This window comes from Leucoraja erinacea, chromosome 8 (genome assembly GCF_028641065.1).
Source record: "Leucoraja erinacea ecotype New England chromosome 8, Leri_hhj_1, whole genome shotgun sequence".
NCBI classification, from domain to species: Eukaryota; Metazoa; Chordata; class Chondrichthyes; order Rajiformes; family Rajidae; genus Leucoraja; species Leucoraja erinaceus.
The window spans coordinates 69,631,989-69,654,050 of record NC_073384.1 but is presented as its reverse complement, the minus strand read 5'-3'; the positions used below and the strand labels follow the sequence as shown (position 1 = coordinate 69,654,050).

Here is a 22,062-nt window from a genome sequence, read left to right as displayed (position 1 = left end):
GGCAGAATGAGATGGGTTCAGGTAGGATCAAGTGTCTACAGCCAGGGCCAGGCCGAATTCGAGAACCAGGCCGAGTTCCAGGCCCTGGCACTGCTGTACGACACGGGTAGGTCCTGGGGCAGGGAATGGGAGTGAGGGGAGGAGGATGAGGGAAATGAAGAGGAGGGAGATGGGGTGGGGAGGGGAAAGATCCTGGGGAGGTGAGGTGGGAGAGTAGGGGGATTGAGGGAGGGGGGAAGGGAGGGTAGTTGCCATGTCTACACTCCCTCTCTCACCCCCTCCCTCTCCACCTTCCCTCCCGCTCTCTCCGCCCTCCCTATCTACCCTCACTCCCACCCTCTCTGCCCCCTCCCTCTCTACTCCCTCCACCTCCCTCTCCCTCTCTAACCCTCCCCGCTCCGCCTCCTCCCCCCTCCCCCTCCCTCTCTACCCCCCCTCACCCTCTCTGTCCCCCTCCCTCTCTCCTCCCCTCCCCTCCCTTTCCCTCTCTACCCCCTCCCTCTCTAGGGATTGGGGAGGGGAGGGATTGCTGGGGATGAGGAGAAATGAGCCGTGCCTGCGCAGTTGGGGGCCATGCATGAGTGGTACAATATTGCGTTGGGGGAACGGGTGAGTGGTGGAATCTTGCGTTGGGGAAGCAGACCCAACGGGTCTGCACTTGGCCTAGTATTTACTAAAAATGGGGCAATTAAATTCTTTCTTGCTGCAGCTTAACAGGCCTGCAAACAGAGTACTCATGGATAACATAATAAACAAAACACAAAGTCAATAAATTCCAAACCCCCATATTATTGCAAAAATCCCAAAGTCTTCAGCACGACCAAGGCCGTTCATAGCTCACAGTTTAGTGTTGTGTTGTGTTGTGTTCAAGAGCCTGATGGTTGCTGGGAAGAAGGTCAGTGCGTGTGATGGACTGGGTCCACCACGTGTTGTGATCAGTGTAAATGGGTGCTTACGAAAGCCAGCATGGACTCAGTGGGCCAATGGGCTATGACTATGAATTTGTTTTCAAAATTTTCACCGGGCAGCATGGTGGTGTAACAGTGGAGTTGCTGCCATATAGCGCTTGCAGCGTCGGAGACCCGGGTTCGATCCCGACTACAGGTGCTGTCTGTACGGAGTTTGTACCTTCTCCCCGTGACCGTGTGGGATTTCTCTGAGATCTTCGGTTTCCTCCCACACTCCAAAATCGTACTGGTATGTAGGTCAATTGGCTTTGGTGTATGTGCAAATTGTCCCCAGTGTGTGTAGGATAGTGTTAATGTGCGGGGATCACTGGTCGGCATGGACCCCATAGTCCCCGCCAGACTTGCGGAGAAGCTGCTGGAACTGGGACTGAACACCCCCCTGTGTGCCTGAGTCCTGGACTTTCTCACCGCCAGGCCCCAGGTGGTCAAGATGGGAAGACATACATCCAACACCCTCACCCTGAACACAGGATCCCCCCAGGGTTGTGTCCTCAGCCCCCTACTGTACTCCCTGTACACACATGACTGTGTGGCCACGTTCAGCTCCAACTCCATCATCAAGTTTGCTGATGACACTGTGGTGGTGGGCCTGATCTCCGATAATGATGAGAAGGCCTACCGGGAGGAGGTGGCTGACCTGGCACTCTGGTGTCAGGACAACAGCCTCCTCTTGAATGTCAGTAAAACTAAGGAGCTGATTGTGGACTTTAGATGGGGCACAACATCCGAGGATGTACACGCCACTGGAGATAAATGGGGCTACTGTGGACAGGGTGAGCTGCTTAAATCCCTGGGAGTCCACATCACAGAGGATCTGACATGGACAACACACACTGCCGCACTGGTGAGTAAGGCAAGGCAGCGCCTTTACCACCTCAGGCAGCTGAGGAAATTCAGAGTCTCTCTGAGGATCCTCCAGTGCTTCTACTCTGGGGCTGTAGAAAGCATCTTTTCCGGCAACATCACAATCTGGTTTGGGAACAGCTCTGCCCAGGACAGGAAGGCTCTGCAGAGAGTTGTGTGTTCGGCCGAACGCACCATGGGAACTACACTCCCCCCCCCCCCCCCCCATCCTGCAAGACCTATACACCATGAGGTGCAGATCCAGAGCCAGCAAGATCATGAAGGACCTCTACCACCCCAGCAACGGACTGTTCCAGCTGCTACGGTCAGGCAAACGCCTCCGCTGTCATGCTGTGAAAACAGAGAGGATGAGACGGAGTTTCTTCCCACAGGCCATCAGGACTGTAAACTCTGATCTCACCAGGGCGTAAACACTGTTGTGTCTTATTTTTAATGTAAATACTGGTTCTGTTCTGTTGTTCTGTTGTTTTGCACAATCCCGCAGGCATTGCCACTTTCATTTCACTGTACATCTTGTATGTGTATGTGACAAATAAACTTGACGACTTGACTCGGCAGTGTTTCCGCACTGTATTTCTGAACTAAACCAGGTTTATTGAACCAGATGTAGGATTCTTAGCTGAGAGAGGAACTAAGCTCTTATGAAAGCACTCTAGGTCATACCTGTATGTGATCCTTACTTCAGTGCCTGGCTCATCCCTCTCCCAGATCAGAGCCACCTTGTTGGGGGACTGGATAGCATGACGATCTAGACAGTTCACTGAGAATAAATGCAAATTAGTAATAGACCATCAGAGGCAGCATCTTAATCACAAACATTAAAAATAAACTAATGACCAAACAAAATCTGGCACCAAACCAATGGTGTTATGAGGAATGATGAGCTAAAGCTTACTCAAAGAAATATATTAGAAAGAAGGTCCTAAAGAGGAGAGGAAGGTGAATTTGAGGAAGGTTCCTAACCCAAAATTGCACTCATCCATGTTCTCCACAGATGCTGCCTGACCCGCTGAGTTACTCCAGCACTCTGTGAAATGTCCAGCACTGTGTGAAACGTCACCTATCCATGTTCTCCACAGATGCTGCCTGACCCAGTTGGGAAAAGGGGAAGTACAATGGGATCTGAGGGTCCTTGTACATCAGTCTATGAAAGTAAGCATGCAAATACAGCAGGCAGTGAAGAAAGTGAATGGCATGTTGGCCTTTATAGCAAGAGGAATCGAATATAGGAGCAAAGAGGTGAGACCACCCCTGCAGTATCGTGTGCAGTTTTGGTCCCCTAATTTGAGCAAGGACATTCTTGCTATTGAGGGAGTGCAGCGTAGGTTTACAAGGTTAATTCCCGGGATGGCGGGACAGTCATATGCTGAGAGAATGGAGCAGCTGGGCTTGTATACTCTGGAGTTTAGAAGGATGAGAGGGAATCTCATTGAAACATATAAGATTGTTAAGGGCTTGGACACGCTAAAGGCAGGAAACATGTTCCTGATGTTGGGGGAGTCCAGAACCAGAGGTCACAGTTTAAGAATAAGGAGTAAGCCATTTAGAACGGAGACGAGGAAACACTTTTTCTCACAGAGAGTGGTGAGTCTGTGGAATTCTCTGCCTCAGAGAGTGGTGGAGGCAGGTTCTCTGGATGCTTTCAAGAGAGAGCTAGATAGGGCTCTTAAAAATAGTGGAGTCTTGGGATATGGGGAGAAGGCAGGAACGGGGTACTGATTGGGGATGATCAGCCGTGATCACAGTGAATGGCGGTGTTGGCTCGAAGGGCCGAATGCAAGGGTACATCAGAGAGAGTAGGGTGCCTGGAACGTGCTGTTGGGCATGGTGGTGGAAACAGATACGATAGTGGTGTTTAAGTGGCTTTTAGATAGGCACATGGAAGTGCAGGGAATAGAGTGATGTGGATCATATATGAGCAAATGAGATCAGTTTAACGGCATCATGTTCGGCACAAACATTGTGGGCCGAAGGGCCTGTTCCTGTACTATACTTTTCTATGTTCTATTGTCGGACTACTGGAGATTACAGAGATAGGCAAGATCAAGAGGGATATGGGTCAAACATTGGCAAATGGGACTAGCTTAGAATGTCGGCATGGACGAGTCAGGCCAAAGGGCTTTTTTCCATACTGTGTGATTATAAGATATGGCAGAGATAGGCTAAGCAAGAAGTTGAACTTATAAGTTAAGATACTCAAGTCCGGAGGTTAATATAGAACATGTGAAAAATAATTATGTGGAGTACAGGGAAATTCAGGAGAAGCTATAGAAGTGGATACAATTACGACATTTCAAAGGTTATTGGTAAGATATAGGAAATGTTTGGGAAGGAACAGCAGATGCTGGTTTCAACCGAAGATAGACAAAATCCTGGAGTAACTCAGTGAGACAGGCAGCATCTCTGCAGAGAAGGAATGGGTGATGTTTCGGGTTGAGACGCTTCTTCAGACTGGTCGGGGAAAGGGAAACAAGAGACAATAGACAATAGGTGCAGGAGTAGGCCATTCGGCCCTTCGAGCCAGCACCGCCATTCAATGTGATCATGGCTGATCATCCCCAATCTGTACCCCGTTCCTGCCTTCTCCCCATATCCCCTGACTCCACTATCTTTAAGAGCCCTATCTAACTCTCTCTTGAAAGTATCCAGAGAACCGGCCTCCACCGCCCTCTGAGGCAGAGAATTCCACAGACTCACAACTCTCTGTGAGAAAAAGTGTTCCCTTGTCTACGTTCTAAATGGCTTACCCCTTATTCTTAAACTGTGGCCCCTGGTTCTGGACTCCCCCAACATCGGGAACATGTTTCCTGCCTCTAGCGTGTCCAAACATAGACAGTGATGTAGGGAGATATAGAACAAATGAATGAAAGATAAGCAAAAAAGTTATGATATTAAAGGAAAGGCCATTGTTAGCTGCTAGGTGACAATGAGAAGCTGGTGCTACTTGGGTGGGGGATGGACGGAGAGAGACAGGATGCAAGGGTTACTTGAAGTTAGAGAAATCAAATTCATACCACTGGGCTGTCAGCTGCTCAAGCAAAATATGAGCTGTTTGTTGTTCCTTCAATTTGCGCTGGGCCTCACTCTGACAATTGAAGAAGCCCAGGACGGAAAGGTCAGTGTGGGAATGGGAAGGGGAATTAAAGCGTGGGTGACCAGGTAGGTCCAGGCGGAATGAGCAATTGCAATCTGCGTTTGGTCTCGCCGATGTATAAGAGTCCGCATATAGAAAGAACAATGGATACAGTAGATGAGGTTGGAGGAGATGTAAAGGGCCTGTCCCACTTGGGACAGCCTGACAACAGGTTGTTGTGTTGCGGTCGGGTCGTGACGTGATGTGGGGTGACGCATGTAGTGATGCACGGTGTCTCCCTGTCGCCCTGGATTTTGGAATGTTCAGAATCCAGGGGCGATATCTGGGCCTCTCATCGTGTCGTGTGCCCTGTCACACTCTGACGTATGCTGTCCTGCGGGTGACACAGGTCCTTAGGGTTAGGGTTAGGGTTAGGGACCACAGATGGGCTGTAAAATATTATTCCTTCAATGCACGGATTTTAAACATTAATATATTGAAATTAATACAATAAAATCAATTGTGCAAATGATGTCTGAGTCGTTCAGTTTTATTTACAGATGTACTGGTCCGCTTCCGGATCCAATCACCTTCTCTAACTTTTAACAGGGATGGATTCAGTGTAGACTGAACTCCCCTCTCCCCTCCATCCCCCTCTTTCCCCCTTTCCCCCCCCATCCCTCCTGCTCCCCCCCTCTTATTCCCTTCTCCCCTACCCTCTCCCCCCCTTCTTCCCTTCCCCCCTCTCTCTCCCCCCGCTTTTCCCCATTTTACACTCGCCCCCCCTCCCCTCAAATCCCCTTCTCCCCCTCTCCCTCCCTTCTCCCATTCTCCAACTACCCCCCCCCCCCATTTCCGTGACACCCCCCATTTGTGGACCCAGCCTGTGACAGCTAGATCCCACTGATAGTTCTGCACTAAGGTAATCCTCTGTTTTAGTAACATTGACTATGGGATAAATGAAGACTTTGGGAATAACACCCCCACCCACCTCCCCTCCCCCCCCCCCCCCCCCCCCCTCCACCTCCACCCCCCCCCCCTCCCCCCCCCCCCCCCCCCCCCCGCGACCGGAGCAGATGGTTGGCACTGGTACATTGACACCATTGCCTGTACCCAGTTGAAAAGCCCGTTGCCTCTGGGGGTTTGGAGAGACCATTGGAAGAGAGATCTGCCTCTGGGACAAGTCGTGGCCAACGGTTTAGTTCCCATGAGGACCAGGCAGAACATTGGGGTTTTGAGTCCAACCCCTGGGGCCCCTGTGTCACATTTAATAATAAAATAATAATAAATTTTATTTATGGGCGCCTTTCAAGAGTCTCAAGGACACCTTACAAAAATTTAGCAGGTAGAGGAAAAACATGTAAGGGGAATGAAATAAATAGTAGAGACATGACTAGTACACAAAGTGAAGACAGAATTCAATTCAAAACACAATATGAGGCAATTAATGCACAGATGAAAAGGGAGGGGGACGTGGGGCTAAGGATAGGCAGAGGTGAAGAGATGGGTCTTGAGGCGGGACTGGAAGATGGTGAGGGACACGGAATTGCGGATCAGTTGGGGGAGGGAGTTCCAGAGACTGGGAGCTGCCCTGGAGAAGGCTCTGTCCCCAAAACTGCGGAGGTTGGACTTGTGGATGGAGAGGAGACCGGCTGATGTGGATCTGAGAGACCGTGAGGGTTGGTAGGGGGAGAGGAGGTCAGTGAGATATGGGGATGTGAGGTTCAAGGGAGAGGGTGGAATCAAAGATCGCGCCAAGGTTGCGGGCCTGGGGAGATGGGGAGACAGTGGTGCCGTCGATGGTGAGAGTGGGGTTATTGATTTTGCTGAGTGTGGCTTTGGAGCCTATGAGGAGGAATTCTGTCTTATCGCTGTTGAGTTTGAGGAAGTTATGTTGCATCAAGGTTTTTATAGCTGACAAACAGGAGTTGATATGGGAGAGCGGGGGGGTTGTGGGGGGATTTGGTGCCGAGGTAGATCTGGGTGTCATCGGCGTAACAGTGGAAGTCCAGGTTGAAGTGGCGGAGTATCTGACCAAGGGGGAGGATGTAGATGATGAAGAGGAAGGGGCCGAGTACGGAGCCTTGGGGAACGCCTTGAGTGACTGTGGCTGTAGCAGAGGTGTGGTTGTGGAGAGAGATGAAGTGGGATCTGTTGGAAAGGTAGGAACGGAGCCAGCTGAGTGCAGAGCCTTCAATGCCGAGGTCTTTGAGTCTGGTGAGAAGGATGTTATGGTTCACTGTATCGAAGGCTGCGCTCAGGTCGAGGAGGATAAGCATGTTGAGGGAACCAGTGTCAGCAGAGGTGAGGAGGTCGTTGAGGACTTTGAGGAGAGCATAGGGTTAGGGTTAGCGTTAGGGTTAGGGTTAGGGTTAGGTTTAGGGTTAGGGTTAGGGTTAGGGTTAGGGTTAGGGTTAGGGTTAGGGTTAGCGTTTAGGGTTAGGGTTAGGGTTAGGGCTAGGGTTAGGGTTAGGGTTAGGGTTAGGCTAGGGCTAGGGTTAGGACTAGAGTTAGGGTTAGGGTTAGCGTTAACGTTAGGCTAGGGCTAGGGTTAGGCTAGGGTTAGGGTTTCCTCCCAAGCTCCAGAGACGCACAGATTTGCAAAAATTGTCCCTAGCGTGTGTGGGATAATGTGCGTGCGATCGCTAGTCGCAGGCTGGGTCCACAAATGGGGGGCATCGGGGAAAGTGGGGGTGGGGGGGGGGGGTTGGAGAATGGGAGAAGGGGATGTGAGGGAAGGGAGAGGGGAGTGGCGAAGGGGGAGAAGAGTGGAGCGGGGGGACAAGGGAGGAAGAGGGGAAGGGAAGAAGGGGGGGATGAGAGGGGAGGGGAGAAGGGTAGGGGGGACGGGGAAGGAGCTATAGGGGAAGAGGGAGGTGGAGAGGATAGGGCAGTTCAGTCTACACTCACTGAATTCATCCCTGTGAAAAGCTAGAGACAGTGATTGGATCTGGTAGTGGACCAATACATCTGTAAATAAAACTGAACGACTCAGACATCTTTTCATTTGCACAATTGATTTTATTGTATTAATTTTAATTTATTAATGTTTAAAATCCGTGCATTGAAGGAAGAATATTTTACCGCCCATCTGTGGTCCCTAACCCTAACCCTAACCGTAACCCTAACCCTAACCCTAACCTTAACCCTAACCCTGACCATAACCCTAGCTCTATAATAATAATAATAATAATAATAATAATAATCTTATTTATATAGCACATTTTTAGTCAACTTGCATTGACCCCAAAGTGCTTCACATAATTACATTACATTTTACACACAGGCAAAGGTGGGCGAAGTGTCTTGCCCCAAGGACACAACAACAGTATGCACTTCCAGGCGGGATTCGAACCGGCTACCTTCCGGTCGCCAGCCGAACACTTAGCCCATTGCGCCATCTGTCGTCCCACATCTATCCCTAACCCTAACCCTAACCTTAACCCTAACCCTGACCATAACCCTAACCGGGCGTCACCCGCAGAACAGCATACGTCAGCGTGCATGTCGTACAACTTGATGGTTTTATGTGCGTCAGTCACTGACGCTCGCAGTCGCCGAAATAATCGCAAAGTGGGACAGGCCCTTTGGTAACTTCTGACTCACCTGAAAGGACTGGACAATGTTGAGGGAGGAGGTAAAGGGACAGGTGTTGCATCCCCCGCGGTTGCAGAGGAAGGTACCTGGGGAAGGGGTGGTTTGGGTGGGAAGGGATGAGTTAACCAGGGAGTTGTGGAGGGAATGGTCTCTGCGGAAGGCAGAAAGGGATGGAGATGGGAAGATGTGACTCGCGGTGGGATCCTGTTGGAGGAGGCGAAAATGTTGGAGGATTACGTGTTGTATGCGACGGCTGATGGGGTGAAAGGTGAGGACTAGGGGGACTGTGTCCCTGTTGCGACTAGGGGGGGGAGGAGCACCAGCAGAGCTGCGGGGTACCAAGGAGACCCGTGTGAGGGCCTAATCCATGATGGGAGAGAGGAACCCCCGTTCCCTAAAGAATGAGAGAGTGAGGATATCTCGGATGGTCCTGGTATGGAACACGTCACCTTGGGTGCAGATGCGGCACAGACGGAGGAATTGGAAGCAGGGGTTAGTCTTTGCAAATGTTTGGAGGGATATGGGTCAAATACAGCAAATGGGACTAACCTAGTAAGCCAACTTGGTGGGCTGAAGGGCCTGTTCCTGTAGTTTAGAGCTCTAGGCTTAGGTTTTGGTATATGTCAAATGCCCTTTGGGGCAATGAAAAGCTTTAACATAGAAACATGGAAAATAGGTGCAGGAGGAGGCCATTCGGCCCTTCGAGCCAGCACCTCCATTCATTGTGATCATGGCTGATCGTCCCCTATCAATAACCCGTGCCTGCCTTCTCCCCATATCCCTTGACTCCACTAGCCCCTAGAGCTCTATCTAACTCTCTCTTAAGTCCATCCAGTGACTTGGCCTCCACTGCCCTCTGTGGCAGGGAATTCCATAAATTCACAACTCTCTGGGTGAAAAAGTTTTTTCTCACCTCAGTCTTAAATGACTTCCCCTTTATTCTAAGACTGTGGCCCTTGGTTCTGGACTCGCCCAAATTTGGTAACATTTTTCCTGCATCTAGCTTGTCCAGTCCTTTCATAATTTATTTATTTCTATAAGAACCCCCTCATCCTTCTAAACTCTAGTGAAAACAATCCTAGTCTTTTCAATCTTTCCTCATATGACAGTCCCGCCATCCCAGGGATCAATCTCGTGAAACTACGCTGCACTGCCTCAATCACAAGGATGTCCTTCCTCAAATTAGGAGACCAAAACTGTACACAATACTCCAGATGTGGTCTCATCAGAGCCCTATACAACTGCAGAAGAACCTCTTTACTCCAATACTGAAATCCTCTTGTTATGAAGGCCAATATTCCATTAGCTTTCTTCACTGCCTGCTGTACCTGTAAGCCAACTTTCAGTGACTGGTGTACAAGGATGCCCAGGTCTCGCTGCACCTCCCCCTTACCTAACCTAACCCTAACATCCTAACATCCTCTTCACAGTTCACACTGCCACCCAGCTTTTTGTCATCCGCAAACTTGCTAGCGTTGCTCCTAATTCCCTCTTCCAAATCATTAATATATATGGTAAACAGTTGCGGCCCCAACACCGAGCCTTGCGGCACTCCACTCGTCACTGCCTGCCATTCTGAAAAGGGCCCGTTCACTCCTACTCTTTGCTTCCGGTCTGCCAACCAATTTTCTATCCATATCACCACCCTACCCCCAATACCATGTGCTCTAATGTTAGTCACCAGTCTCCCATGCGGGACCTTATCAAAGGCTTTCAGAAAGTCTAGATACACTACATCCACTGGCACCCCTTCATCCATTTTACTTGTCACATCCTCAAAAGATTCCCGAAGATTAGTCATGCAGGATTTCCCTTTCATAAATCCATGTTGACTTGGACTAATCCTTTTACTGCTATCCACATGCCCCATTATTACCTCTTAATAATTGACTCCAGCATCTTTCCCACCATCGAAGTCAGGCTAACTGGTCTGTAATTCCCCGATTTCTCTCTTGCTCCTTTCTTGAAAAGTGGGATAATATTAGCTATCCTCTAATCCATCCAGTCCCATTAGCATTTGTGTTGCATGCTATCAAAATTGTGACTCTATATATAATTATTCCTCTTTGACTCCAAGTGGAACAGGTCTGATGGAACAGCTCTGCAGAGAGCTGATGTGTCAGCATATGTAAATCAATTAGAGCAGATGAACTGAATATCTGAGCTGCCAAATTTAGCATGTGCTCAGGTTTCTGAACGGTGATACCAGAGTGTGCACTGGGCTGATTAAGTCTGCTCTGAGATCAGGAGGGGCTCAGCGGCAGAACAGCTGAGTAAGGACAGCGAAGGGAAGACTCCTACAGCTGCAAATGGGGAGAATCTGGAAAGATGTTAGACGGAAAATTCTTCTATTTAGTTTCTTCCTTTTCACACCACACTTGTAACAGTAAAAGGAAGAAATAGATTCTGAACAACGCCACAAAGTGCTAGAATAACTCAGCAGGTCAGGCAGCATCTCTGGCGAACATGGGTAGATGACGTTTCAAAGTTGGGTCTGAAGGAGGGTCCTGACCCAAAACGTCGCCAATCCGTGTCTGACCTGCTGAGTTACTCCAGCACTTTGTGTCTTTTTTTTGTAAACCAGTATCTGCAGTCCCTTGTTTTCGAAAACAATTCCAAATCCGCTTTAAAGTCAACAGAAATTAAATGTAGGCTGAGATTATTACTTCTGTTTTCAGAACAACTTGTTCATTTACGAACAGTCTTTGGCTTATTAACTGTGCCAGCTCCAGTGACCTTTGGTATACTTCTGCATGTTCTCCAGTTCCCACTCCCTCTGTGATGTGCACATCCTGTTGGCGGTGGCTTAGTCAGCAGCTCGACACATGATGATTGTGCTAAGCAAGGCAACACTTTATTTCTGCTAGTAGGCAAAAATGCTGGAGAAACTCAGCGGGTGCAGCAGCATCTATGGAGCGAAGGAAATAGGCAACGTTTCGGGCCGAAACGTTGCCTATTTCCTTCGCTCCATAGATGCTGCTGCACCCGCTGAGTTTCTCCAGCATTTTTATCTACCTTCGATTTTCCAGCATCTGCAGTTCCTTCTTAAACACTTTATTTCTGCAAATTGGCCTGGAATAAATTGTGACCTTCAGCTGTGATCACGGACATGTTTTATAGTCCGTTGCATGGTTAGGAGATTGTTACATGAAGCAATTAGCCAAACTTTGCAGGCTTGGTTCAGGTTTATTACAGTCAAGTGTACCGATAGAGTGAAGAGCAATCTAAACAGACCAGATACCCCATACACAGACACAATCAGTTCAAATTCAAGTACAATAGATAGTGCTTCTGGCTGTGGCGGGGACTTTAAATCTCCGACTACCAGCCTGCGGCCTACACCAGCCTGAAGCCGCGGTCTCCGGTGGGGGAAGCACCGATTCAGGACTTGCCTGGACTTTTTACCTTGTCTTGCACATCTGGACGCCCGCAGCGGCGGCTGCGGAGGGTTGAGGTCCCGACCACGGGGGAAAACGGAGGAGGACTGGCCAGACTTTGTGCCTTCCACCACAGTGGTGAATGCTGTGGTGGATGTTTGTGTTACATTTTTAGTGTGTGTTTGTGTGTTCTTTACCATTGTACCGCTGCTGGCAAATTCATTTCACTTGCACTTTATGTGCAATGTGACGAATAAAACCGTATTGTATTGAGCAAAGGGGAAAATGCAGAGTGTAGAATATTATGTGCTACAGCATAGACGGTCCAATGCCCTCAATGGTGCAGAGGTGAATCGGACAATGGTGTCGAGGTGAATTGTATGCTGGTAGATTCTTCCTTGCGAAGTGCACATGAAGACTTGGAGTAGGGTGAATCGAGAACCAGAGGACATAGAATAGAATAGTTTCTTTATTGTCATTGTAACATGAACCATGTACAACGAAATTTAAAATGTCAGCCAGTCAGTGCAGCATTCAAACATTTTAAATATATATTAAAGATAAACAACTAAATAAATATCACGGACAAAGCACGCATACACACCCAACCCTCCATCCTTCTGTCGATTCCACAGTTACCACAGTCCCTTAGTCTGTATCGCCCCTGCGTTCCTTGGCGGCTACATTTAGTGCTTTTATAGCAGTGGGGTAAAAACTGTTTTTTAGTCTATTTGTCCTTGTCCTTGTAGATCTGTACCGTCTGCCTGACGGCAACAGTTCAAACAGGGAGTGTCCGGGGTGGGAAATGTCCTTTATGATATTCTGGGATTTTTTGGTGCAGCGGGAACTGTGTAAGTCCTCCAAGGTAAGGAGAGAGCAGCCGACAATCCTCTGGGCGTTGTCAATGGCCCTCTGGAGCGCTTTCCTCTGAGCCGCTGTGCAGCTGGTGTACCACACGCATACACAGTATGTTAGTATGCTCTCAATGGAGCACCGATAAAAGGACAGCAGCAGTCTCTGAGTGATGTTATTCTTCATGAGCACCCTCAGGAAGTGCAGTCTCTGCTGGACCTTTTTCAGCAGCGCAGTGGTGTTCACGCTCCACGTCAGGTCCTCCTCAATATGGATTCCCAGGAAGCGGAAATCCGCCACCCTCTCTACACAGTCCCCTCTGATAGTCAATGGTACCATGTCCGTTTTGTTCTTCCTGAAGTCTATTATTACTTCCTTTGTCTTTAAGGTGTTGAGGAGCAGGTTATTTTCTTCACACCACACTGTCAGCTGCTCCACCTCATCCCGGTAGGCGTACTCGTCCCCCCCGGAGATGAGTCCCACCACTGTAGTGTCATCCGCAAATTTGACAATGGTGTTGCTGTGGTGGGCGGGGGTCATGTGTGTAGATGGTGTAGAGCAGGGGGCTCAGTATGCAGCCCTGTGGAGAGCCGGTACTGAGGCTGAGGGCCGTGGATGTATGATGGCCCACTCTGACTCTCTGGCTGCGACCCGACAGGAAGCTGTTTATCCACGTGCAGGTGGAGTGTGGAAGTCCCAAGTCCCCCAGTTTGTCCACCAGTTTGTGGGGAAGGATGGTATTAAAAGCAGAGCTGTAGTCCACAAAGAGCATCCGCACGTAGCTCCCCTGCTGCTCCAGGTGGGACAGTGCAGCATGGAGAGCTGTGGCTACAGCGTCCTCTGTAGATCTATTCGCTCTGTACGCAAACTGGTGGGGGTCAAAGCTTCGGGGCAGGAGTGATGTGATATGACCCCGGACCAGTTTTTCAAAACACTTCATCACCACTGGTGTGAGTGCGACTGGCCGGTAGTCGTTGAGGCTGGAGATGTGGGGTTTTTTGGGCAAGGGGACTATGGTGGAGGACTTCAGAGAGGGTGGAACAGTGGACTGGGCCAGAGACTGGTTGAAAATCCTCGTACAGACTCCAGCCAGCTGGTCTGCGCAGTCCTTCAGCACACGTCCAGAGACGCCGTCGGGTCCAGTAGCCTTCCTTGGATTGATGGCCCGCAGCTTGCGCCTCACCTCATGCTCCTCTATCTTGAGGGTTAGGCTGCTGTGGACCATGTGCTGTGATGTGGTTGTCTCGGGTGGCTCCACTTCAAAGCGAGCAAAGAAGTGGTTCAGCTCCTCTGCCAGCGAGGCGTCACCTTCAACAGCTCCAAGGTTGGTCTTGTAGTTGGTGAGATACTGGATCCCCTGCCACACCTGCCTGCTGTTGTTACTGTCCAGGTGGTCCTCTATCTTCCTCCTGTAGTTTGATTTGGCCTCTCTGATGCCTCTCTTCAGGTTAGCTCGGGCCGTGCTGTATAAAGCCCTGTCGCCAGACCTAAAAGCGGTGTTCCTCTCTTTCAACAGCCGCTGGACCTCCCGGGTCATCCAGGGCTTCTGGTTGGGGTAGACCTGGATGCGTTTGTCCACTGTGACCGTGTCCATGCAGTTTTTAATGTAACACAGTACACTGTCTGTGAACACCTCCAGGTCCCGGTGTTCAAACACCTCCCAGTTGGTCCTGTCGAAACAGTCCTGCAGCTGCTGAGAAGCACCATCAGGCCAGGTTGTGATGGTCTTTGTAATAGTAGGAGCGGTTTTCCTGAGGGGGGCATATGCAGGAATTAAGAGCAGGGACATATGGTCAGACTGGCCCAGGTGTGGTAGTGGTCTAGCCCTGTAGCCCAGCTTGATGTTGGAGTAGACCTTGTCCAGGGTGTTAGCTCCTCTTGTAGCACATTTAACATGCTGGTAGAATTTGGGCAGCATTTTCTTCAAGTCCGCGTGGTTAAAGTCCCCTGCTATGATGTGAACACCGTCAGGATATATGCTCTGTTGGCTGCTAATGCTACCATACAAATGACCGATAGCCGAGTTAGCATTAGCATCCAGTGGTATGTACACAGCAGTTATCATGACAACAGTAAACTCTCTAGGGAGATAAATGGGCCTGCATTTAACAGTCACATACTCCAGGTTCGGAGAGCAGTGACTGTCCACAATCACTGTGTTTGTACACCAGGTGTTGTTCACGTACACACAGAGCCCTCCACCTCTGCTCTTACCAGAGTCTCTTGTCCTATCATGACGCTGTGCTGTGTAGCCTGCTAGCTCGATAGCAGAGTCCGGAATGAAAGAATGAAGCCAGGTTTCCGTGATCAACAGGATACTGCTGTCCTTCACGACGTTGTTTGCTGCAGTCTGTAGCCTCAGCTCATCCATCTTGTTAGCGAGGGATCTGGCGTTCGTTAGGAACAGGCTGGGCAGCGGTGGTTTCAGTTGCTGCCTCCGTAGCCTCGCTAGCGCGCCGGCCCTGCAGCCTCGCTTTTGCCTTCTGTCTCTGCGCCGTCTTCGCCTCCTCCCCGCGGGGATGGTGATCCACGGAGAGTCGGGGCTCCTTGCTATGTCCGCCGGGATCTCATATGAGCGGACAAACTCGGCGGTAACCTCCCGTTCGCGACCGGCTCCGATCCTAAGAAGGTCCTGCCGGCCGTAGGCGTTGTTCGCCCGACAGTAAGTACACAAAACACAAAACAACACGTACACATACACAAAAAACATGAAGCACTGACCGGGAGGTTTGTACTGACCTGTAGGTTTAAGGTGAGAGGAGAAAGATTTAGAGCAAAGGGGAAGATAAAGAGTGCACAAGATAGACAGAAAAAGCTGGAGTAACTCAGCGGGACAGGCAGCATCTCTAGAGAAATGGAATAGGTGACGTTTCAGGTCGAGAACCTTCTTCAGACCCGAAACGTCCCCCATTCCTTCTCTCCAGAGATGCTGCCTGTCCCGCTGAGTTGCTGCAGCTTTTTGTGTCCATCTTCGGGTTTAAACCAGTCCCTTCTATACAGCGTGCACAATACAGATCTCGGCATTGTAGCGCACCAGTTCCGTAGACATGTCACAGGGGATATCGCAAAGCACCTTGTAGCCATGAAGTATAATCACTGCTCAGGAAGGAAATGCAGCAACTTCTGCTGAGCAAGATCCCACAAGTAGAGAGAGAGACGATGACTTGGCCATCGGTTTTGCTGAAGATTCAACGTAGTAGAGGGTGGCACCAAAATGGCAGCCTGGCAGATCTCGCTGGATATTCGCCGACTCCGCACTTTCTACACACCAACAATGAACATGCGTCCCAGAGATGGTCATTGGTTGTAAAGCACTATGTAGTGTTACATACAACATAGAACAGGAACAGGCCCTTCAACCACAATGTCTGTGCCCTACACGATGCCACGTCTATGCATCTCCTGTTAACTTTGCCCCTCTCACAACTTAAAGCTATGGCCTTTAGTTTGGTTTAGAGATACAGAACGGAAACAGGCCCTTCGGCCCACCAGGTCCGCACAGACCAGCGGTCCCCGCACGCTAACACTATCCTACACATACATTTAAACCAAGCCAATTAAGCTACAAACCTGTACACCCTTGGAGTGTGGGAGGAAACCGAAGATCCACGCGGTCACGGGGAGAACGTATAAACTCCATACAGACAGACAGCACTAGTAGTCGGGATCGAACCCTCGTCTTAGGCACTGAATGCGCTGGCGGGCAGAAACTCTACCGCTGCAGCCCATCCTGGGGAAATGTTCTGACTGTCTACCCTATCTATGCCTCTCATTATTTTATATACTAATTTTATAGAGTTTTACCATGCTGGGAAAAGTACTCCAGTGATTCCACAGTGAAACATCATGCAACTTAAAGTGTTCACATTGTGAAGAAGTTATAGCTATAACTAAAGATAATAGTTTTGATGAGAAGGTAATAAGATAATTTCCACATTGTACAATGAGAGGGACTGTATGTCTCCATCTGTCTCATTTCCACAAACCCTTGAGTTATGGTTTAAAAACAATTCCAGTTTCATGGCTTCGAGGAATTTGGCTTTGCATTTATTTATCTTTGGCTGATGAAATCATCCATGCTCAAATTACTAAGCAGAAGTGCTGGAGGATCTCAGTCAATCAGGCAGTGTCTGTGGAGGGATTGGACAGATGACAGCTTGCGTGGGAACCTCTCTCTCAGCGGCCACAGAGTTGTCCAGTGTTGTACAGAGTTGTATGGAAACAGGCCCTTCGGCCCATCTTGTCTCGCGCAATCAAATTAATATATGGGCTTCTCTAAACCCGTCCTATCCATATATCCTTCCAAGCTGCCAGATGAGGTAGTTCTGTCTAATAAACAGTTAGACAGGTACATGGATAGGACAAGTTTGCAGTGATATGGGCCAAACGCAGGCAGGTGGGACTGGTGCAGCTGGGGCAAGTTGGGACTGAAGGACCCATTTTCACACTGTATCATTCTAATTATACACATAAATACTGTACAATCTAGTACAGCTCAGGTACAACAGATAGAGTAAAGGGGTCGATGCATTGTGCAAAATATAGTTTGCAGCATTGTAGAGAAATAGTCCCAGACACACAGTGCAATGGCCACAATGGGATAGAGATGAATCAGATAGTACCCTAGCTTGTTGTAATGTGGACATTCCCTGCAGTCTACAGTGTATTGTACATATTATTGTAAATAGTTGAATAGATTATTTTTGGTTAAATATTAAATAAATGGGGTCAAGTCGGTTTATCTCGTATGTTGCTTCACCCACTACTTCCAACAGCCCCAGTCTGGCATCTATCCTTTGGTGTGCAAGAAAGAACTGCAGATGCTGGTTTAAATCGAAGGGAGACACAAAATGCTGGCGTAACTCAGCGGGTGAGGCAGCATCACTGGAGAGAAGGAATGGGCGACGTTTCGAGTCGAGCACCTTCTTCAGACTGAAGGAGGGTCTCGACCCAAAATGTCGCCTGTCCCTTCTTTCGAAAAATGCTGCCTCACCCACTGAGTTATGGGCCGGTCCCACTTAGGCAATTTTTCAGGCGACTGCCGACGGCTGTCAAGTTGTAGCAGGAAGCTGGAAAACCAGCGACTGGAATGGCAACTGTCAGAGTGGAACACACACACACGCACATCCCTTCCCTCACCAGCCCGTTATGCAGGCAGGGGACAGGGAAAGCGGGGGGAGCGCTGTCTGAGTGATGCTATAGAGCTATAGAGCTGCCAGTGGAAGCTATAGAAGTGGATACAATTGCCCACATGGACAGATAAATGGATATAAACATAGACAATAGGTGCAGGAGGAGGCCATGCAGCCATTCGAGTCAGCATCACCATTCAATATGATCACAGCTGATCATCCAAAATTAGTACCCCGTTCCCGCTTTTTCCTCATACCCCTTGATTCCATTAGCCCTTAGAGCTAAATCGAACTCTTTCTTGAAAACATCCAGTGAATCGACCTCCACTGCCTTCTGTGGCAGAAAATTCCACAACTCTCTGGGTGAAAAGGTTTTTCCTCAATCAGTCCTAAATGGCCTACCCCTTATTCTTAAACTGTGACCCCTGGTTCTGGACTCCCCCACCCCACAACATGGGGAACATTTTTCCTGCATCTAGCCTGTCTAAACCCTTAAGAATGTTATGTGTTTCGATAAGATATCCTCTCATCCTTGTAAATTCCAGTGAATAGGTTTAGAAACATAGAAACATAGAAAATAGGTGCAGGAGTAGGCCATTTGGCCCTTCGAGCCTGCACCGCCATTCAATACGATCATGGCTGATCATCCAACTCAGTATCCTGTACCTGCCTCCTCTCCACATCCCCTGATCCCTTTAGCCACAAGGGCCACATCTAACTCCCTCTTAAACATAGCCAATGAACTGGCCTCAACTACCTTCTGTGACAGAGAATTCCACAGATTCACCACTCTCTGTGTAAAAAATGTTTTTCTCATCTCAGTCCTAAAAGATTTCCCCCTTATCCTTAAACTGTGACCCCTTGTTCTGGACTTCCCCAACATCGGGAACAACCTTTCTGCATCTAGCCTGTCCAACCCCTTAAGAATTTTGTAAGTTTCTATAAGATTAGGGGCTAGTGGTGGCAAGGGATATGGGGAGAAGGCAGGCACGGGTTATTGATAGGGGACGATCAGCCATGATCACAATGAATGGCGGTGCTGGCTCGAAGGGCCGAATGGCCTCCTCCTGCACCTATTTTCTGTTTCTATGTTTCTATCCCCCCTCAATCTTCTAAATTCTAGCGAGTACAAGCCGAGTTTATCCAGTCTTTCTTCATATGAAAGTCCTGACATCCCAGGAATCAGTCTGGTGAACCTTCTCTGCACTCCCTCTAGGGCAATAATGTCCTTCCTCAGATTTGGAGACCAAAACTGTATGCAATACACCAGGTGTGGTCTCACCAAGGACCTGTACAACTGCAGTAGAACCTCCCTGCTCCTATACTCAAATCCTTTTGCTATATTAGATGGATACGGGCCAAACGTAGGCAAATGGGAGTGGTCCACAATGCCAACTTGGTCAGCGTGTTTGCTTGCTGTACAGCTGGACGAGTATCAATGTGAGACAGAGTTGAGATATTGATGGGTGATGTGAAACATGGAGGGAAGGGAAGGAATAGCAGCGGTTCAGCAGCAGCCGTGGTACCTGAGACGTTGAGTTGTCCTCCCACAAACCACGAGTTGAAGCCTCTGCTGAAGTCACAGTCGTCGACCCGTTGGAAGGGCCGGTCCCAGGAGAGTCTCTCTTTGGCCAGGGTGCCCCAGAAGCTGTCGGCGTTCTCCATGGAGTAGTCCAGCAGCTCGGCGTACGACCTGACCCCGGGGAAGGAGCCGGCTTCGGGCATGAAGGAGCTGATGTCGAGTGCTGGACTAGCGACGTGGAAGGGTCGGATGCGGCCAGGGCTTTGGGCTTTGGGAGCCCTGCGCTGTGCCACCCATGATGCTGGAAGCAACCATGGCCTGACACCGCTCCTCAGCACCCGGCTGCACCCTGCCACAGTCACCATGTCCACCCTCCCCCGGGGAAAGGCAAGCAGTTTACTCCCCGACCAACAGTCTCCTCACTCACGCTGCTTGTAAACACAGCCCGCACTGGGTGGAAGAGGAGGCGCCGAGTCTTGAAGGGTGGCCAACCCAGAAAAGGAAACGGTACAGCGAGAAGGCTGGGCTACAGAGGCCAGGCTGAGCTGCAGCGTTATGCAACATGACTGAGCTACTGAAATGTGAGAAGTCCCACTCACGCCTTGGATATCCCCACCCGGAAGCCGGATCACAATGACAGTGACTTCACAAACACCTCCTGAAGCCCAGAGAGAGGGAGACACAAGCCACTGCAGAAGCTGCTTTTTACAGAACAAGGCACAGAGTGCTGGAGGAACGCAGCGGTCCAGCCACTGGGTATCAATTAGGGGAAGTCAGGAAAATGGGGTTGAGAGGAAAAGATAGATCACCCATGATTGAATGGCGCAGTAGACTTCAAGAGAGAGTGTTTTATTGTCATTTGTCCCAGATGGAATAACGAAATTCTTACTTGCAGCAGCACAACAGAAGATGTAGACATGTGTAGGAAGGAACTGCAGATGCTGGTTTAAATCGAAGATAGACACAAAATGCTGGAGTAACTCAGCGGGTCAGGCATCATCTCTGGAGAACATGGATAGGTGACGTTTCACAGAGTCCTGGAGTAACTCAGTGGGTTAGGCAGCATCTGTGGAGAACATGGATAGGTGACGTTTCACAGAGTGCTGGAGTAACTCAGTGGGTTAGGCAGCATCTGTGGAGAACTTGGATAGGTGACGTTTCACACAGTGCTGGAGTAACTCAGTGGGTCAGGCAGCATCTGTGGAGAACATGGATAGGTGACGTTTCACAGAGTGCTGGAGTAACTCAGTGGGTCAGCCAGCATCTCTGGAGAACATGGATAGGTGACGTTTCACAGAGTGTTGGAGTAACTCAGTGGGTCAGGCAGCATCTCTGGAGAACATGGATAGTTGACGTTTCACAGAGTGTTGGAGTAACTCAGTGGGTCAGGCAGCATCTGTGGAGAACATGGATAGGTAACTTTTTGGCCAGGATCCATCTTCCAAAGTCAAGCGGGTCAGGCAGCATCTGTGGAGAACATGGATAGGTGACGTTTCACAGAGTGCTGGAGTAACTCAGCGGGTCAGGCATCATCTCTCTGGAGAACATGGATAGGTGACGTTTCACAGAGTGCTGGAGTAACTCAGTGGGTTAGGCAGCATCTGTGGAGAACTTGGATAGGTGACGTTTCACAGAGTCCTGGAGTAACTCAGTGGGTTAGGCAGCATCTGTGGAGAACTTGGATAGGTGACGTTTCACACAGTGCTGGAGTAACTCAGTGGGTCAGGCAGCATCTGTGGAGAACATGGATAGGTGACGTTTCACAGAGTGCTGGAGTAACTCAGTGGGTCAGCCAGCATCTCTGGAGAACATGGATAGGTGACGTTTCACAGAGTGTTGGAGTAACTCAGTGGGTCAGGCAGCATCTCTGGAGAACATGGATAGGTGACGTTTCACAGAGGGTTGGAGTAACTCAGTGAGTCAGGCAGCATCTGTGGAGAACATGGATAGGTAACTTTTCGGCCAGAATCCATCTTCCAAAGTCAAGAGTGATAATTGACACAAGTACAGACAAAGGAACAAATACATTTTTGTATACACAAGGAACTGCAGATGCTGGTTTACAAAAAAGACACGAAACGCTGGAGTAACGCAGCATCTCTACCTAAAATGTCACCCATCCATGTTTTCACCTGAGATGCTGCCGGACCCACCGAGTTACTCCAGCACTTTAGGTCTTACATTACGACAAAATTCTTAGCTACTGCAGCATAACAGTCCTGTAAACACAACACACAGATAAATATATAGTAATCATCTATAATACAACAATATTTAAAAGACACTTGGACAGGTACATGAATAGGAAAGGTTTTGAGCGATATGGACCAAATGCTGGCAAATGGGACTAGGTTTGACGGGGTTTCTTGGTCAGCATGGACAAGTTGGGCCAAAGGGTCTGTTTCCTCATTGTAAGGTTCTAACATTCTATGCCTCAAAATTAATAATCAGTAATATTAAGTAACCATAATAGTGCAAATCTGAAGTAACCAAATTAACACTTTCTCTGGACAATATTTATTCCTGATGCAATATCGCATTCGAGAGAGTCAAGTGTGGTTTATTATCATATGTATTACAATAGAACAATGAAATTGTTACATGCTGCAACTTTATATGCCGATAAATACAATAACACAGATAAATATACAACGATCAATAATGCAGTGAATTAATA

General features: G+C 49.1%; 1 protein-coding gene across 2 annotated transcripts in view; it reads right to left on the bottom strand.

The window, feature by feature from the left end:
* acss1 (acyl-CoA synthetase short chain family member 1) overlaps positions 1 to 19,937 on the bottom strand; it is an 84,099-nt gene extending 64,162 nt beyond the window's left edge. Inside the window, exons 1-2 of one of the 2 annotated variants that reach the window (XM_055639940.1) lie at positions 19,390 to 19,937; positions 2,496 to 2,592 (exon numbers count right to left, since the gene is read on the bottom strand). In XM_055639940.1, coding sequence (XP_055495915.1) covers positions 2,496 to 2,592; positions 19,390 to 19,750 — 458 coding nt within the window. In that variant the 5' untranslated portion in view covers positions 19,751 to 19,937. The remainder of the gene's footprint in view (positions 1 to 2,495; positions 2,593 to 19,389) is intronic. The other variant, XM_055639939.1, reaches the window with a different exon arrangement.
* Positions 19,938 to 22,062: the final 2,125 nt, after the last annotated feature.